The 20,255-nt window shown below is 41.2% G+C and overlaps 1 protein-coding gene across 1 annotated transcript in view; it reads left to right on the top strand.

Annotated features, from left to right (window-relative positions):
- The window catches only part of LOC144784696 (1-aminocyclopropane-1-carboxylate synthase-like protein 1), a 90,276-nt gene that overhangs the window by 38,210 nt on the left and 31,811 nt on the right, over window positions 1–20,255 (top strand). The window contains exons 8-10 of the mRNA XM_078663647.1: window positions 4,685–4,785; window positions 11,666–11,752; window positions 14,388–14,433. Coding sequence (XP_078519773.1) covers window positions 4,685–4,785; window positions 11,666–11,752; window positions 14,388–14,433 — 234 coding nt within the window. The remainder of the gene's footprint in view (window positions 1–4,684; window positions 4,786–11,665; window positions 11,753–14,387; window positions 14,434–20,255) is intronic.

The raw sequence follows: 20,255 nt of genomic DNA, 5'->3' as shown, positions 1-20,255 counted from the left end.
GCATATGCGGACAAACAAGGACAAATCTTAGGCTCTGGTCTCATGAAATCTGTGTGCCACATTCGACATGGTGGCCTAAGATACACTCATGATCACATTTTTGTTCTTGGTTTAGAGGTTTGTGCCAGAAGTACTGCTCTGGGATAAATCCTACCTGTCCAATTACTCCTTACTGCTTATCAATGTGTTGCTCCTGGTATTTCTCAGGATTCTTCCCCCACCGCTACTCTTAAACTTAAAATATTCACTTTCTCATTAAATCGATCTCTTCGGCTGGTCTCAGATTGAGTTAGGCTGACAGCACACATTTTTGTATCTTAACGCTCCGATGCAGAATGGCTGCACAGCCTTTTATGATTTATATGATCGTTTTGGTTGACAGGATGAGGCAAAACTGCCTGCCGTTGAATAGTGAGACAACCTGGATCATCATTTTTTCAAGCAAAAAACCTCAAATATTCCAGCTGGCCTTTGTCCTGCCCAACTTGGCCTCCACCAAAGGTCTGAAATCTGGGAGTTTTCTTTGACCACGACTTTTTTTTAGCTCTGCAGATTAATGAGCGGTCTTCTTTCCTCTGGCAGCTAAAAGTCTGGCACACGAGTAGCCTTTTTTGCGCACCAAATGCTGTCTATTAGAGTTTAGACCTCCAATGTAAGTTACCTGGATTACTTCAATGCATTGCTACTTGGTTCATCCCTTTATTTACTCTCAAGACTTCAACAAATTCAAATGTTGCTGTCACGGTTAGTTCTCCGCCCACTATTTCTCCATCAGCAGGTCTGACAACGTTACAGTGGCTGACGACGTTACAGTGGCTGACGACGTTACAGTGGCTGCTCATCCCCAAGAGGATCTAAGGCCATCTGCATCACCTTTAAAGCTTACCACTGTCTATTTAAGATGCAGATGTATTAATTATTTGCCTCCTTTGCAGCTGAGATCTAGCAACACCCGTTTGTTACCTGTATCGGTGTTCTCAGCTGGGAGGGTGGGCGTTCTCAGTTTTAGCCTCTTAAATCCACTCCTTTCCCATTTCGGTTCTTTTGTTAAGTTCATGCAATGACATCCTGGAGATTCTTGATGACTTTGCTGTTCGTAAGGTAGTAGAGGCTACATCTCCTACTTCACCTTCAGTAGTGTAGTTTTTTAAGCTCAAGGACATATTTTAGAAATGCGCTATAAAATGTGCCATCAGATCACGTTAATATTAACAGTATCAGCAGATTGACCTCCATGCACCCAAGTGTCGCCCTACCCCACCATTCCTGAGTTTCCGGGAAATCCAGGGCCAACTTAGCATGCTGCCAATCAAAAACTTCATATATTACTGCAAGATGCAGCACATGTTCTTCATAGATCATTTCTTCATCTTCATAGATCATTTATATTTTCTTAGCAACTGTGCTCACTAAACGTCTTCCTTGCCTGCCAGTATGTCCACTATAGCCACCCCCACCTTCTGTATCTCCTTTATTCCACTTGCTTGGCATTTCATACTCCTATTTACCGTCATCTGGTCCTTTTTTCATTTTTTGGTAAATACTCAATCATAGATCCCTTTTACCAGAGACCGACTTGGTTACACCCAGGAATCGCAATGTGCCTTCCTCATTGTTTTTTAAAACTTCTTCTTTAGTTTTCATATACAGTGGGGCTGCACAGTGCTATTAATCTGAAAACAGCTAGCCGTTTGTTTTCTCTAGGGTACACTCTCTAGAGCAGTCGTTTCTTATGTTTTATCCAGTGCACCTTCACTGCTGATGCCTGTTATGTGTGCATTTACTGCAACTTCTGTACTGTCCCTTAAAAAGTAGCTATCTCCCACACCTTTCAGAGACTATGTTTAAAAGAAATTCTCATTCCCTTGTTGGGAAATTACAACTGCAAATGTGAAGATTTGTATTCTTATTGTCCTTGGTTCACACTTGTGTATTAAGGTACAGTTGTGTCTGCTTCTTAATCCTGTTAGTGCCTGGGTCGATGATGCTATCCTTCGAATGAGGAAAGCCCTCTTTTCCTAAGGATTCCACTAAGCTGCACTGCCGATCATGTGTCTGGCAAGCTACTCGGTCTCCAGTTTTCAATTCTGTTTAGCAATTCACACATGCTTTCTCTGATGAAAACCTCTGAGCATATGTGAGCCAAAACAGGTGTATTCTGTGGGCTAACCTCACACCTCTCTGGTGGCAATTGAACGGTTGCATGGTACTTTGCAACAACGTGTTTGGCCCCTCCTTGGTTGTATGCATGGAGTCTCACTTGTGAGCATCACTGCAACCAGATCTCTGTTCAGCTGCCCATCAAAATGCCACAGTCCTGGTTGTGTCCCATCACGCCCTGGCAACAAAAGCTTCCATTTGCCATGTGGTGCTATGGTGAGAAAGTGAGGCATCAGGTGATACTGTGCTTGTCCAAGTTATTCTCTCCTGTGGTGGAGAGGAGCTTCTCATGAATCACTGACTCTTCACCATTGCTCACGTAATGGCCCTGCTACAGATCACTGTCTCAGAATATTGTGAGGGGGCAAATGAGATCCATGGGCAGAATTTGGATGGCGGTAGCCATCTGGGAGCTTGTGCGGCATAACTATCAGCCAGTGGTACCTTAGGCTGTAATTTATTCCGGCTCTTACAAACCATAATCATGAAGGCGTTCAAGGAGGCTTTTTGTCACCTATAGGGCTTTTATGCCCCAGTAAGCAGGCAGTTTTCCCTGGCCCCCATTTGCCTCTGGATTGTAACCTCCATCTACAACTGTTACAAGTTTGTTGCCTTTGTAGGATAGTGATACATATCCGACAAAAGTAGAAGCATAGTCTGCGGCTTTACAGGGACCCATTCTTAATAGGAAACCTATTATAGAGCCACAGCGTCTACTTTGCATTGATTCTGCAAGTTGTCATGTAGTTTCAGCGCTGATGCTCATTGTACTTGAAGCATCTAAAAGAGAAAAACGTAAGGATAGAAAGTTACTCATCCTAAGTCTGGGATTCTTAGTCCACAGCAACCTTGACAGGCTTCTAACACCCCCTGCCTCACTATCCAGTGGTCAATTTTCATTCAGATTATTTGTTAGGTGAAATTGACAAAGCTATTTCAGGTCCTGAATTAAGGAGCAGAGTTGCAGGCAGTAGATGACTGTATTGCTTCCTAAGCTTGGAATGGTAAAACGTTGCAAGCGTTTTCCAGTCATCTCTCCTGAGGTTTCCAATATTTTGGTAATGTGTGGAAGTCTGGACTGTGGACATAGAATACCGAAGTTACTATGGTGAGTAGCTGTTCCTTTTACCATGAGGTGTTAATAATAAGTTGGTAATTGGTCATGTTTAATAGACTTTGTTCGTGGTTGTCATTTTTTACTTGTTTTCATGGGATTAAGTGACACATTTCTTGCGAGTGGTTAAAAAATAAGTCTATATATATATCAGTGTGTGGTTTAGGAGAGTAACCTGTTAGATCATTAGTGGGTCACTCCAGAAAAGCTACTTAAAACTCCAATTGCCCCATCTGTGAGCCCTCTAGCCAGGTGCGCATCCCCCAGCAGTCTGCTGTATTTATTGTACAAGAAACCCTCATTACCTGAACCTATGTAGTTGAATTGTGAATTAGTTTCACATTAGCACTCCTAAGCACCAGTGTATCCGTCCACAGTTTGGAAAACGACTGGTAGTAGTTGAAATTTCTCCTTCTTAATGAATATATTCCCCAAAGCCACTCAAACCTAGCAATAACAGTATTAAGGAAATGTTAAGAGTGGCATAGTCCCAAATGGCAAGACCCTTCACGCCACACATGTTTCAAGTAATGCCACTCCAGTTCTTATTAGATACCTATTTTCATAAATCTGTGTCCCTGACCACACCGGTCATGTTCTTTCTCTGCCCTAAGTTGTGGCCTTTTTGATTGAATGAAAGTCTTAAAGATTTTCTAGAGTCTAAAGGGACAGGGCATATATTGGTAAACAGTGTGTACAGAAAATATTCACACTTTGTGGAAAGGAACACCTGCTTTGAATTCTCTTTATTTATACTATTCATTCAAATATTCTGGCCCTCTGTGCTACCAGCGTCTGTTTATCCCAACACTTAGGCTATAAAGAATGGTGAAGCCGGAACAGTGGGAATATGAAGCAGTAATTTGTGTTAAAGAAGACATTTTGATAACTAATAGAAGTGCATCCATTATTTTTGAGTCCCCATAAATGCACAGAATTAATTTGTCTTTTTGGACAGTGTGGTATTTTTTTCTGCTGGGATGTAAACTTAAGTAAAGTTGACTATATCAGTGGTTCCCAAATGGATATGGCACTTTGATTCCATTTAAATGGGGGGCTATTTATGGTGGCATGGCTATTTATGGTGGCATGGGGAGGGCAAAGTTGTATTGGTCTAATGTAGAACATGCCGTATTTAAGCGATTGTTGCTAATCAGAAGAGCTTCAACTTTGACGGTTATACATTAGACAATTAAATCATACTAAAGAAAAAAACAGTTTGTAATGGTTCAAATATATTACATTTAGCCTTGAGCACCTATACATTTGGGAACCACTGGTTGCTTATTTTAGAGGATTGCAAATGTACAATGCTAGCTGCTTTGAAATGGAATCCACAATCTACCCTTACCGCTCCTGTGTTGGACGTCATTGTTGGCGTCTCCTACTTTTCGGTGTTTCTTTTTACAGGGCATCAGAGTCAGAGCATTAATCCTGATCAACCCCCACAATCCGTTAGGGGACACTTACCCTGCACAGTTACTGAAAGAATGTCTATACTTTGGGCACAGGTTTGAGTCCTAGCACTATTTGTTTGGGCTTTATCTTACAGTAGTAAAATAAATGTAAAATGGACTTTGGTAACTTTGGTCATGCCTTTGGGCATTCTCTCTGCACGTCATTTTATGGTGTTTTGGGAAAAGTGATTTTTGTACATTTCTCAGTTGAGGTAAATGGGGCATTTCTTAGCAGGGGACCTAGGAGCAAAGTCTTACGTTCATCAGATTTTGGCTTGATCAAATAAAATTTAGACCGATGCTTACCAAAGTCACCAGCAGCAAATGTATTTCTAGAAAGTACATTTCCTGCACATTACTGTGTCAACTATTTGTAATGAAAGGTATGTTCATTATAAGGAAGGGCTAAAAACCAGTTATGTGAGGAATATCATCTAAAATCTCATTTAAAAAATAAATAAAGCATGTGCTAGTTTAATCCTTTTTGATTTATGTGACCTATCAGGCTTTGTAGAATTGAAGTAACTTAGACATGAATTGTTATACCACTTTTTGTGAAGTGTGAACTATGAATACCTAGAGTCTTCGTCATGGAATCTTCATTGTTGTCATAAACACTGAATAGACCCACTCATGTGCAGGAACCTAGAGGAATTTTATTTGCTATTCTTTGAATAGCAGTGGGCGTTGTTGGCTGTTTGAAAGGAGAATTGCATTTTTCTGCCCTATGAGGATGCTTGCTAATTTAGCTCGGTTTTTTAAACATATTGCTAGCAATTTAGGTTGCACTAGTAACGTTTCGAAATTTGATTAGGTTCTTTTGTATTGGGGGAAAAATAAATGTGGCCAGTCTGCAGAAAAAATAAAACCTTTTGCAACCTACGTATTTTTTTTTTTTATCCAAAAAGTTAATGGGGGCAATTCACAAAGGGATATTCAGTCGTAAACTTATGATTATGGCCGAATATACCTTTATTCATGCCTGTCATGAATTTGCAAAAAATAGTCCCGACGTGCGTTAATGAGTTTACTACGGTGTATTAGTCCAGCCCGACTGTTGGCAAATACACAGCAATAACTCGCATGCAAGCAACGGGAAGTGGGAGGAATAAGGCGTTTTTAGCTTTGTATGTTTGTGAACAGTCACATCTTGTACATATGTGGGTACCCCGATCCAGCATTTCCCACCCTCAAAATAGTCGGAGATTTACTTCAGCAAGGGCCCTTCCAGGATGGCAAGAGAGGGACTGTCACTGCCAAACTGTGAGGGGATGTAGAGAAAACTGTTATGCATTCCAGTCATACAATTGGGAATTGTTGTGAATGTCAAAATGGGAAATCTGCTCCTGTTCGTGGGAGTACTCGTAAGGGTGCAGATTTACTATTTTGTGAACTGCCTCATATATTTAGTAAAATTGTTCTGGGATTCCAAATATGGGGAAGACTATTTGTGTTTGACTTCATTGAAGATTCCTACAGTGGAGAAATTGGATTAGAAGTGAGTAACCTTTCCATCAGTACTACCACACTTTAAAAAATAAATTGTCAATTTGCTGGATATATCTAAAGGGCAAATCTAAAGTTAGAATGGGTAGTTAAATCTCATTGGTTGTAACCACGGCTTAATCCTTCATTTCAATGTAAGTGCCTACCATAGGCAGCACAACCAAATTGTTGCCTAGATTCGCCAAACACTCCCATTTGTGAAACGATTGCGATGTCACTAGTACACTGTATTCCAAGTTCTCCTTTTCTAGTCCATCTTTCAGATTATCCCCCTCGCCATAAAAATACCACTTTGTATTGTGCCTTGTAATCAACCAGTGACAAATCTTTGAAAATATGGGGTTGCTTCTATTGGGTCCTCCTCTTTGGCGTTGTATATGCTGACTCTGGAACTTCTAGTTTCCTCTAATTGTGTGATATCCCAATTTTAGCTGCCATTATTAGTTGTAAGCAGCCAGCCCACTCTCTCCTAAACTTTCTGATTTCATCACAAGCATTGGCTCTCCAGATTCTCTGTTATAGGAAAAGCAACAATATATTAAATAGAGGCTAGGACTTATTTACAAAGACATGCACACCATGTATACAGAGTGAACGTTTTGTCCAACAATGCCTCCTATACCTGTCAGACTTCCGTTTTAAAACCTAAATTTACATGCGGAGTCCTTGTTTATATAACCCTGCCAGGAATATCTCTCCACATTGTTGACCCCCGACCCTTCCATAATTTGGCCTGACCACTTCCAGTAGTATATCAAGTCTGTGAGCGAAAGCTGGACATTGTCACAGACTAGAGAAAGTATGCAAGTTAGTTCTGCTCTACTGGCTCCAATTTCTCTATACAGTGCCCTTTAGTAGGCTCAAAAGGCACTGTCGCTCTGAATTGCTAGACTTCCTAATTTCGGAGGAGCCTAATTTTGATGTGGCTAATCTCCATTTGCCCGTGCTTTCTGCCTACACGCTAAATTTGTTTGCCTTATTTTCATTCTCCTAGTACATGATTTAATATTTTCAATGTTTATATTTATCCCCTACTGGGTTTTTCTACTCCTGTTGTTGCCTTCAACGTATGTAGCAGAATTTACTGCTCCAATGTCCGTTTACAGCTGTAGCATATTCATTCACTTACATTTCACCCCCATAATTAGCTATTGGTCAGTATGTTTCACCTTTTTGTTTCCATTTCCAAAATATCTTCCTTCAGTACTGATGATTTCTACTAACTCAATCCCTCTCAGTGTGTCTCTTAAGGAAGGAATAGGTAAATTTGAGAGCCATGAATTGATCGTTTTGTATTTATTTAACGTAAGGAGTCTTCGTTCGCATGTTTGAATTCCAGAAGTTTTAACTCAGTCGTTCATACTTTTGAGGTTACTAAATGACTAAGTGCTAGCCTGTTTTAGTCTGTTACTTGCAGCTCGATCAATACTGCAGGTATAGCACTGTATAAAAATATTTTTATAGTTGACGCGGAATTGTAAGCAGTATCTTTTTAAGTAAATGTTGCTAGTTTCAGTTATCAAATGTTAGAATCGGTGAGTGTGTGCTCGGAAAAATACTGTTTAAATTTAAGAGGAGGGATTAACTCCCTCTGCTACATCTTCTATACCTAATCCCGGTATATACCTTTGACAGCAAACTGCCTATTTAGTCACTAATTAGGTTACCTTGTTGACGAAGCAGTTTCAAGCATGTTTTTCTCTTGGCAATCGAGTATTTTTGCCAGATGTCGTTGGCCAGAAAGAAGACCACACCCTTGAGTGGCGGGGATATGTGGCAACGGCTCTATGCAGCAGTTGTGTATTTGAGGCAGATCTGCACAGCTGAAAGTCTGCACAAAATGATTATCAAACAAAGGGGGAGAGAGGAGACCGAATCAGTGAGGCTCGTCCTCCTATCAATTGCATCAGAACCAAAGAGTCCTACTATTTATATGGACTAACTATCCACGAGAAAAAGAAAACACTACCTTTTCTTATAGAACCCTCACCCACTAGGGTGGCGCCTTAGTGGCATGCTTTATCAGGCCCATCCCGTTCCACTGCGGAACCGGGCACACCATGACCTATGTGTTACGTGGGAGCACTATTTTGTTGTTTATTACGTGATGTAAAATGATGACAAAATAGAAGTGGGGGGGGGGGTCTTGTGTGGAAAGTGAAATTACAAATTCCTGCCTAGTAGGCAGATTACTATTTATTCAGGCCTCTAGTTGGTATGATTAACAAGCATCTGCAATGCAATAGGTCTCGCATTTAAGCGAGTTTGAGCTATTGTCATTGTAAATGACTGCCTTTTATTTATGTTTTGGTTTTTAAAACCTAAATAAAAGACATTGTCATTTACAATGCAAATAGCTTAAACACCATCGCTGAGTTGCCTCCTTCTGTCTCCATTCCACTGAAGAGCTCCACGTCTGCTACGAGTTAAACAAGCCGGTGGTCACAACTGCGCATCACAGACCCTCCTGCAGTAAGAGGAAACTCAATAAAGAGAATAGTGCTTACAGACTCTAAGAAGACGTACTGTGTAACAACCGAAGTAAAAAGGCCAGTCCTCATGGGAGGTTAAATTAAGACAAGGTGGTACTAAGGAGGGACCGACGAGCCTAATAACGAATCCGAAGTCGGCATATACAAAGGACAATGACCCAAGCCAATGACTAATATGGGGGAAGAGTGGGCGGGGCTTCAAGTACGTACTCCATACAGCATTGCTCGCAGAGCAACGCATGGGCTACCAAGGCTCTACCTAAAAAACGGAGGAACAAGAAAGTGTATGTTATATAATGTGCCTGCCTTTCTGACCTACACTTTCTTGTCCCGCTGTTTTTAATCTTCTGTTTTCAATCATACCAACTAGCAGCCTGAATAAATAGTAATTTAACATGTAGGTTGTAGCATGCCTCATTCTGCAGCGGACTAAGATGGACCCAATGACCATGGATGCCACCTAGGGCAACCCTGGTGGGTGAGGGTTATATAAGAAACCCTTGTGTTCTTTTTCTTGTGGAGAGTTGGTCCAAACAAAGAGTGGGTCTTTCTTTGGCTCTGCTGCACAAAATGTCACTGAGGAAGGCGTAAGTTAAAAAGCTAGGGCAAACTTTGGCACAGCAGGCGTAATTACATTATTAGGGCAACCTATAGTTTTCCAGCGCAGTGTAAACAAATAACATTTTTAGGCTAATGCTTCACTTAGACACTAGAAAAAAATGTGTGGTAGTACTGTTTCATTTGTCATTTACTTCATCCATGCAGAATATGGATAGTACAAAGAAAAGAGAAATGTAATTCTGGATTTGAGAATGTTTTATAAGGGGAATGAATCCGACTTTAATTCTCAGGGGGTGGAATGAGTTGGAGGAAGAGCATAGCACATAATAACCAGGTTATGAGACAGTGCATACGTTTGAAATGGATAAAATGGCCGCAGATATATATAATTTTTTTAAAGTTTGAGGTGGGGTTCTAGATAGTGAAAACGAATTTGAATTATGTAGTTTGGCTTAAGGTAACCAATAATGATAACGAATGAGAGGTGTGGGAAAAAACTGGCTTAGCTTCAGACTCGACATGAAACTTGTTTTTAAATGGAATAGTTGTTAAATGGGGTGTTTAAATCCAGTTATGCCATTTGTATGATCTGAAGTGTCTTGGTGCACATTGCTATATATTAGATGGAGATTTAACACAAAAAGTGGGTGGAACATTTACAAATGATTTGAACGTATGTCCACTAAGAATTCGATTTCTTTTTCAAAGGACAAATGTACTTGGATATAACTCTTTATATTCGGCACTGCAGCACATGACTATTCAGTACTTGCTGTTGTGCTTTTAAAAAACTTGATTGTCAGGATAATTTCAAGACCGTATTGTACACAATTTGTGATTTAGAGAGGATAAAGTGTATCACTTACGAACATGCTGTAGTTGTCATCGCCAACCTTAAATGTTGAAGTGATACCACTAGCAAAAAATACCTTTTTGTTAATATCTGCTGCCAATATCTTGGTAAGCGGATCACCTCTCTTACCTGGTGCCCAGAGTCAGGAATTGAACAGCAGAGCGAGAGATCGCAATGCGTCATGAAATGTCCTAACAAAAAAGTAATGTCAGACTGAAACAGACTATAGATGTGTCAGTAAGTTAATGTGAGGCTACCAGTGTACATTGTGCGTGGGAAGTGCAGGTCAGGCCTTGCCATCAAAACCTATCAATGCATGTTTTTAATGGTCTAGAAAACCAGTTACGTACTGGTCTCCGTTGTCTGGACAGTTTAGGCAGTTCTTTCCCATGTCAATGCTGTGTAGTTAGAGGATTCCCATGAACTAGACAGTGTTTTCCAGGCCCCATATTATCAATTGTAATTGCAGGATAGCATAAAACCTCGCCCAGCCTAGCCTACCAAGCAACTTGCAATGCATGGTTGGGGATGGTAGGTAGCACCATATTGCCCTAGCAGGAAACAACCTTTACATCGCAGTCATTAGACCGTGATGCCTTTACAACGCAATGCCTTTACTACACAAGTCATTACATCGACTTGCAGTAGATGGCGCTCTAATATAAGGAATAGTATAATTGTTGTGTAGCTGGAGTTGGAATAGTAAATTATACATTTCTAGTGTTACAGCGCCAGCTACTGCAAGTCGATGTAATGACTTGCGTGGTAATGGCATCGCGTTGTAACAACGCGGTCGTTGTAACAACCGCTTTGTTGCGGAACGCAATGTATTTGCATGTGTTGTAGCATGCTATATTCTGCCCTTGCATAGTCTAGGCCACTAACACTAAAGACTACTTCACCTTATGTTCCTGCTCACCGTCCCCATCCTGTACCCAGTCAGTTGGATGTTGCCCACCCTCCCCCATGGACAGACAGGGCGGCAGAAAACTCAGGCCTTATCCCTGTGTTTTCACGTGGGATCTGGCAGATGCCCTAGCTGCCAGAATCACCACAGCTGCTTGCAAACTGTTCCCTGAAACAGCGCCCACAGAAGCAAATGCAAAAAGCTGCATCACTCACCACAGCCCCTAACTGGATGTCCTAGTGGCTGACAGGGATCTGGCTACCCGAAGGGGACTAACCAGACCCAGCCAAATGCATCCTTTAAGGTACTGTACAGAAACCAGAGATAAATGAGAGTTGGGCACAGCTGAACAGCCAGTTTGCGCTGCTATTTTTCGCCATACTAGCTATACCCGGAAAGATAAATGCTTAGCAAGTTGAAGACCTTCTAATCACTATTTAACTACAGTATTTCCGGTGGTTAAATCTTATTGTGTATATCTAAACAGGCATATGAAACTCTGCTAGGATGAATACAAAAGGTGTAGGTGGGCACAAGTACAGTTTCCTTCACCAGTGCTTATTAGTGCCTAACCTGTATGCAACATTTCTGATATGGTTTTTCATCTATCCATAGACATAAACTTCATGTGATCGTAGATGAAATCTACATGTTCTCCGTTTATGATGACTGTGCCTTCACAAGCGTGCTTTCCTTAGATGAGTGAGTATTTAAATATTCTATTTTCTTTGTCACTCTCTTTATAATCATGTTTGGTTAAATAGTAGTAATTGAATACGGTTTTTTGATGGCCCTCAATGTATTACTTAGTATTGTGACCGTTTTGGGCTTCATTTAACACAATGTAGGAGCCTTTTGCAATGATTCATGTACTTTTTACACGCACTTCCAGAAAGACACGTTTTCAGTATTTTATCCGGTTTATTTGTTTTTAGTGACTTTTCAATTGCAGATTTAAGCTGGTAAACTGCCTGTAGTAACATTCTTGCCCCTGTAGAGCAGAAAAACTATCAGTACTTACTGAAATGAAAGAAAAACAGTAGCTGGAGAAAACATTTTAAGGAGTTTTTGTATTTTAATATGGATTTTTTTAAAGTCCCTGCAGCTCTGTCATCCTGCCAAGGCGGCAGAGGAAACCCCCCCACATCGAAAAACAAAACTTTAATGGGTTGGTGAGAAGTGCTTCAATTAATCTCAGCCATTGGTAATTACTTGGGCTGTGTTCCAATTGCTCACCTTGGCTCTAGTTTGTATTGCTTCACTACATGAGTTCAGTTCTCCATCTTGGTCAGTGCCTCTAGCAACTCTGGGATTAGGATAATTCTAGAAAATGATTCCAGCATCACCTGTTGCTTTAACTACCTGCTAAATAGTGCAAGTCTCCTTTAGTCAGCATGGGGGTCCTGTGAAGTGCTGCCCACCCTGGACTTGCCCCCCCAACTCCGACCCTTCCCTCTCCTGCTGCTCTTGCTTCCCGTTTCCTGCAATAGAGGAACTGAGATGGGGAAGCAGAGTTACACTCCATTCACCCCCTCCCTTCATACACATTAAGATCTCCCATAATGCAGGACTGGTCTCCCAGTTTTGGTCTGCAAATCTGGTACTCTTTCTACTTTCAGTCAACCAGGGCAGCAAAAGGAGCCATTTTTGGTCCTAGTCAGCAGCATTTCTCCTACCCTATGTTTTAAAACCTGCTTGCCAATAACCCTCTCCAGAAAAATATGTTCTTGATATCCTCACTAGGAAGATCTTGACTTGTGACTTCATCACAACAACATCTTCTCATTCAAGAAGTCACATTTCAGTCTAGAATGGGAGGGCTCCAGATTGCAGAATCCAAGACAGATGCACTCCAGTAACCGGTATCTAAGACGCGATCTCATCTGTCATTCATCACATTGTAGCCAAAACACACCGTAGACTTTCCTTTGCTATCAACAGACTGAATAGGATTAAGGGACTAACTCCACATCAGAACCCTCTTTCATATACAACATTTCCACCCTATGCCACACCCTTACCAAACGTTGGTTCTTAGTTTCACGCAGCTAAACACCTCCACAATGCATATTTTTCCAGAACAAAATAGCCTTAAATATCACTTATCTACTCAAATTAGATGGTTTCCACTCATCCCTAGCCGCTTAAGAGAAATAGCTGTGATTCTCTCTTGAACCTAAATTATTGTTCATTCCACACAAACAAAATTGCCAAAACTGCTAACTTCCATTTGCTACTTCAAAAAGTCCACAAACTTCTGCCTCTACCCAGCTAAAAAGCAGCCTATGCCTTAGTGTTTTCCCACCTTAATGTTGGGAATGCTGTCCTGGCTGATTTTCCTACAATCCTCATTGGACCCCATAAAAGCAGCACATTACTCAGCTGCTGGTCCCTGGTCTTCTACCCGCAAATATCACTGGAATCTTCGAGTAACTACATGGACTTCCAACATGTGCACGTTCACATTAAAAGTCTCATGGCTTTTCTTTTAAGCCATCCATTTGAATTGTCCCTCTTACTCTTCGCTGGACACCCCCCCCCCCTCCATTGTATCAGAAGACCAAAGAGATCTGAGTAATAGATCTTAGTTAAAATACTTAAATTTAAACCCTCAACAGCAAAGCAAAACATTGATTCATTCTTGAGCTCCCTTCTGCAGAGCCACACACTGCACCCACCATCCAGAAAATAACTGAAAAATCTCTTCTGCCTTTTGCACCATGAGTCGACCACAAAAAATCCTAATTGTGCAACACATCTCAAACTGTTATAAACTTGTACACCCAGCTATCCTTGGGACTTACTGTTACAGGTGTGTACCATATCCAGCATTCAATTACGTTTTTGTGTTTTTAGCTGAAGTGTTTTTATTGAAACTTTTGGAGAAACAAAACCTGAGCTCAGTGTCACCCGGTCTCCTCCCACCCCATTCAATTTCCAAAAGAGTCACAAAGTATTTTTTACAATTGTGCAGTGTCTGCCTACAGAATCACAGTAGAAGAGGCTTCAGTTTACCTTAACTAAACAATTTGAGTGAGCTAGGATTTTTCCCCTTCAAAGATCCCATTTGTGCTTGCAATCTAAATTGGTTATTGTCGTACATATGTTCCCAAACCAAGTTTGAAACTTAACGGTTATAGGTGTTAGCCTTTTAATTATCCTTTTAAAATGTTAATGCAGTCCTGGTTTTATCTAATGTTCTTTTGGAATGATTAACAAGACGCATGCTTTCTTAATTTTGTTTGAATTTTCAAGTTTTAGTTCTGAAAATGAAGAAAAACTTTTTTCCCTTCAAGTGTGGAAGTATATATTTATAGCTCTCTGTTTTTGTATCCAGCTTACCAGATCCGCAGCGGACACATTTCATGTGGGGTTTTAGTAAGGTATGTTTGATTTGAATATGTACATATGTCATTCAGGTTTATGCTAGTAAACTAGTTAAGAGCCAGCCCTTTCCATTTGTAAGCTACTGTAGTATATTTATTGCTCTGCTGGCATGCATATTTCACTTAAAGGTGGTCCTGTACTGATTCAGTTGGCAGTTCTTTATGGTCTTGTAGCACTTTATCACAAAGGGAGCAAAACAATCGACATATTCATAGTTGTGATGAAGAGTGCTTCTGACAGTCATGGCGGACAGGTTACTTGGCTATATAGAGCTATACGTTCCATGAACCAAGTCAACCTGCCTGATATAAAACACGAGCTGGAACTAGACTTTGGCATCGAAATTAAGGATGAGTCCTAGAATACAGCCACAAAATGCCTAGAAATGCATGCTTTAAATATATTCAGTATTACTACAAACACAGGACTTGTCAGACACAGAGGAGACGCCACAGGATTCATTCAGAATTCACAATGGCCTGCATCAGAGGTGCCATGGAGCCTGTAGGTATCTTTCATATGGTATTGGATTGTTTAGGCATTAAGAGCGATCACTGAACAACTGTCAGACAGTAGAAAAGGGAGCACCTAAGCACACCTGAACAATGCCTGTGTGTGGGGTTTGTGTGTGTGTGTGTGTGTGTTTGTTCGTAGTATGTGTGGCTGTAGATGCACATGCATACTCCTCGGAATTACACACGTTGTAACCCCATCAAGCCCAACCTGTGCACCTCTTTAAACATGAATTTCTCTAATACGGCTGAATGGATTTACATCAAATTACAAAAAGCAAGTCTTCTGAGTAAGGATCTTAGTGCCAAATCTGTAATTCTGTTTAGCCATTTTTATGGTCTCGTTTGAAAGCTCGGCTGTTGCCAGACAATTATGTGAGAACCACCGGGAGAGGAGCTTTGGCTCTGCCAACATGTTGGGAACTAGGAGAATGTGTGTTAAATCTATAATAAAAAAAATCTGGGCTTTCACGAAAAAGTCCTTACCCTTCATAAAGATGTGATAATTTTGTTTATTTAACTATCTTCCGAAGTGTGAACTTTCAGGAGCATCCACATGCCATTGTAATTCCATTAAAATATTGTAGCTAACTAGATAATTTATGGCGTTTATCTACGGCAGCAGCACAGATGGGAAGAGACAGTCATTAACATGCATGGATTTTGAGATCTGGCTTGACTGTGGATATAAGGCAGACCTATTGGCATTGCCAATGCTTGTTTCTGTATGGAAGAGTAACATTTCCTATGGGAAATCAATGCTTTGAACACCCCCAACCCATTTCTTGGGTCCCCACTTGACAGATCGGCACAAACCCTTCCATGAAAGATTTGTGGGAGATTAACTTTATTTATAAAGTTTTGTGTAAATTCCTCAAATGCCACTAAAGTTCTTACCTAAACAAAAAATTTGATTTCTATGGAAACTCAGACCTAACTTAAGGTACACAGTGGTGACTGCCACATTGTTATATATTGCTTATCAACTCACCTGTGAAGCAAAGTACTCATGTAATTTACAGTGAGGTTAAGGACTCCCGATGTACTGACTGCAGCAGTACAGCTATCTCCTTCCTTCTTGCCACACCATGAAAAGAGCGCCACCCCGCTCAAAGAAACCCAGCGAAGAATCTCCAAATACTCACTCAAAAAATTACTATAGGGAAGTGACACCTATTGAGCAAAGACCTATGGAGGAAGATAACCCAAGAGGGGGAAAAACACAGAAGACTGCATTTGCAAGTATGTTTCAGAGAAATTACACCCACTGCAACAGTGATGTGGATCATCTGGTCACAATTCGTAATCCGGCAAGGGAGACTGTGCCTTTTATTTGCTTGATGGTTGTTAAATTGGGCACCATTAAATTGGTCAATAATAATACATGTTGCTTAAAATACACGAGACAGGACCCCGGCACTCTAAATATTACATGTCACAGGAATTTGATTTACAAAACAGGATTAGATAATTAAACGGTGATTTATTTCCTCAAAAGCACATGTTCTATTTCAAACAGCCACTTTGTGCTTTGTTCTAACCGATACTCTGGGTAGTGGGGTATCTTACCCTGAGTGGCACCTATCAGAATTGTTGAAATGTGAAGAGGAAACACTTACCCTGTACCTGTATCTGACAACATCTTCTTTGAAGTGCGACACTATATCCACCACTACCGTATGTGGTTCTGTTACATGTTGCTTAAAACCTAGTGTGGTTTGAAGTGCTATATGGTAACGCATTATTAGTGTTAGTAGTGGTAATATTATTAGTTTACACCACACTACTTCAGACATGCAATCCTGATAAGATAATACTCCGCTCACACAACTCTCTTCAGTCGCAGATTTCACCAGTAGCTGATGTCATGGGCTTTCATGGGGTCTCTAATATGGCTATAAGCCAACTAAGTACTGGAAACCATTACCGCTTTTGTGGAAGAAGCAACAACCAAACCCAACCATCGCTCTGATTCCAGGACGTCTGCATCAATCGAAGACACTTTTCCGTCACCTTTTACAATACAAACTGTTATAAGGCAACAAACAATTGATTGCTGATATGACTTAAAGACCTTGTCTGAAAATCTCCAACAGTAGTTGCTGCAAAAAAAGGAAATAAAACTGACTTGGATCCCCACCTGAAACTCCAACGAAGAGAGCAAGCATCAGAAAGGAACTATGGCAAAATGTGTCATCCCTGTACAACCATTAGAGTATCAAGATCCACAAAAATTATATTTTGATATAATCACACCCTTTGGTACTCGATGTACAAATGTATTTACTCTCTAATTATAAATAAGAATTATTTACAGTTTCCAAGACCTCATGAAGGAAGGTATGATCACCTATCAAAACGTAGATCAGGAGTGTCCATTATCTGCATATACAAATACATTTCTTGGGGCCCTCTATAGGCAGTATTTGCTTCCTGTGATTCAAAATATGAAAAGAGAAGCCAAAACTCTCAAGCAAGTGGAAAAGGGGGATTTTTGAAAAACAAATACAGTTCAAATTGTAAAGTAAAAGCCTGCATTAGTTGCCACCATAGGCTGGCATAAACTACTTAACCTGATGCGTGCGGGCAGAATTCCGCCCGTACGCTGGGAATCTGTAAAGTGCATGTTACATGACGAGCTGGGCTCGTCATGAGCGTGCGAGGAGGCTACCTCATGACGAGCCCAGCTCGTCATGAGCGTCGAAGGGGTTAAAACGCAGATAGAGAACAATCCGCCACTTCTGGAGAACAATCGGCCACTTCTGGAGAGACTTATTCACATATAAACGTTACACTCTTGTCCCACTGTATAACCGCCTTGTGAGGGGGAGCGTTGGCAAACATGAAGGATAACAAGACCAATCTATGCTAAATATTTTGCTGAATGGACAAGTAAAATACGATTTACGTGTTTACCACCTCATGTTTCACAAAGTCCATAGGAATTTTTTTATCTAGGCGAGGTGGGTCAGGAAGTGCACATCGTAAAGAGTGGCATGCTCTTGCATAACATCGTAGAAGAGAGATAATATACTAATGCTATTTTCTTGTCAGGAAGATACACTTCTAATCCAATTCTTGATCTGAAAATGAAACCAGTGGGCCAAGAGGGAGAAATGAAAAATGTTGCCACTTCGCCTTGTATTTTCCCATACATTTCAATAGGATTGAATGTGTTTTACAACCGGCGTGTTTGAAGCAGACACTTGTTAAGATACATGACTGCTAAGAATCCCTACGAGTATACAGTCCTTTGTTTCTGTTTGAAATCAGGGCTTGAGCCTTTTCCAAGTGCATGGTGGTTGAGACGCCCTTACTTAGTCATGAGGGGATGTTTATCTAGTCTTGCATCAATAACTGGCTACTTGGGACCTGAATTAAATTTTAGCAGACACAGTACTTTGTTACAAACATGACGGGTATCCCGTCCTCCGTATTACAAGTGCCATAGGATAAAATGCATTTGTTAATACGATGGACGAGATATCCATCACGTTTGTGATGGAATATCCTGTCCGCCGAATCCGGCCCTAACTCTCCAGGTTGAGAACTAAAATGAACCTTTAAGAACTCCATTTCCTCACCAATGTGGAAAGTTAGTCCTTGGCTCTTGCATATCATTCACTACTTAAAAGTGGTACTGGACAAAAAGGCAAGAGTGATTCTGCCAGGGAACTGGCTGTAAACAAATAACCCCTTCTACAACTGACTCCTCATCCAGCACATTGACAGGTATCCTCTTGGTGTCATGCAGACTGCACATGGATGTCTGTCTAGAAGTCCATGGATTAAGATTTGATATTGAGATGATCAGTGCTACTTGTACAATACAACTTTCCATGGTAGTATTAAAAACAAGCATTTGCAATGCAATAGGTCTCGCATTAGGAAAGTTTGCGCTATTGGTATTGTAAATGACAAATTTTTTATTTATGTGTTGGTTTTGAAAATAGCGAAATTAATAGAATGCCAAGTGGCAGTCCGGCTATCTTCACCTGTACACTAAACATACACTAGTACATTGTTTTGCACTTAAACTGAGCATCGTTTCAAGTTGTGAAAGGAGGCCTAAGCAGATTCAACATGTAGAGTTCTGCTATATCTAGTACATCGAATCATTTATTAAATACATGAAGGCGAGAAGGGGGGTGGAGAGACTCCAAAGGAGGTCGACGTAAAAGCGAATTGAAGGGCTAGTTACACCGCACAATGGTTACGCCAATGGAAAAAGGAGAGAGTGAGGTGGTAGCGGATTGTTACATGTGGAAAATTGAGGCGATCGGTGGAAGTAGCGATATACAGAGGAAGGGTGAATAAAGAAAAAAGGATGGGTGGAAACAGGAAGAATAAGGAATAAACGGCGCGTGAAGGGGTACGGTGGCAGAGGAGGGACAAGGAAGGCAAATGAAAAGCGAGACAGTGGAAGGAAGATATGCAGTGAGAAATGGAAACCTCAGCGAACAATGGAAAGGCATGAGGAGTGTGAAAATGAAGGAAGGGTAATCGCAATGGAGGAGAGGAAGGGGTAGGAGACATTCAGGGAGTGATACAGGAATACGGGAACGAGGAGATATAGGGGAGCAGGGTGCGGTTAGAAAATGAAAGGACCCTGTAGATGTTGGTAGTGGTATCCCGTCCGGGGGAAATATCGATGGTAAAAAAGAAGCGCCCTCTACAGGGTCACTCTGCAGAACACACCCCCGGACTGCGAGCTGCGCATTGGCCCCTGGTGAGAATTCCTACTCTCACAGGTCACGGAGGCGGCAAATGGTCGGCGCAGGAACAGAGGTGCTGTGACGTCATAGGTCACATGTTAATATTACAACACACTAGAAGAGAATAAACTTATGGCCTTCCTATGAAGCCAACCTCCCAGTCATTTAAAGTGGGCAGTGCACTCAGATTGAGAAGCCTCCTTCGCTTCATCATGCCGGCTGAGAGGGCATCCCTTATATGTGCTTTTAACTACTCTGCAGATTTCTCAAAAAAAACACTGATTTGTAAATGAGCTAGGTTTGTTTTCCGGCTGCTCTAATCCTTCGACAGTGTGAACATTTGGTCAAAAAAAATCACACAGTACGCATACTGTTTGACTAGAGAATGAAGGCAACAACAAGCTCTCGGCATTGCGCGGAGGGGGGCGGGGGAGCGGATTCCAGATCAAAAGCAGCTGGGGTGTTTGGTGTAAACAACATGCTCTCGGCATTGCGCGGAGGGGGGCGGGGGAGCGTATTCCGGATCAAAAGCAGCTGGGGTGTTGTGTGTAAACAACAAGCTCTCGGCATTGCGCGGAGGGGGGCGGGGGA

The sequence above is a fragment of the Lissotriton helveticus genome, chromosome 10 (genome assembly GCF_964261635.1).
Source record: "Lissotriton helveticus chromosome 10, aLisHel1.1, whole genome shotgun sequence".
NCBI lineage: Eukaryota > Metazoa > Chordata > Amphibia > Caudata > Salamandridae > Lissotriton > Lissotriton helveticus.
Note: the sequence above shows the minus strand (reverse complement) of the source record. Positions and strands in the feature narration are given on the sequence as shown.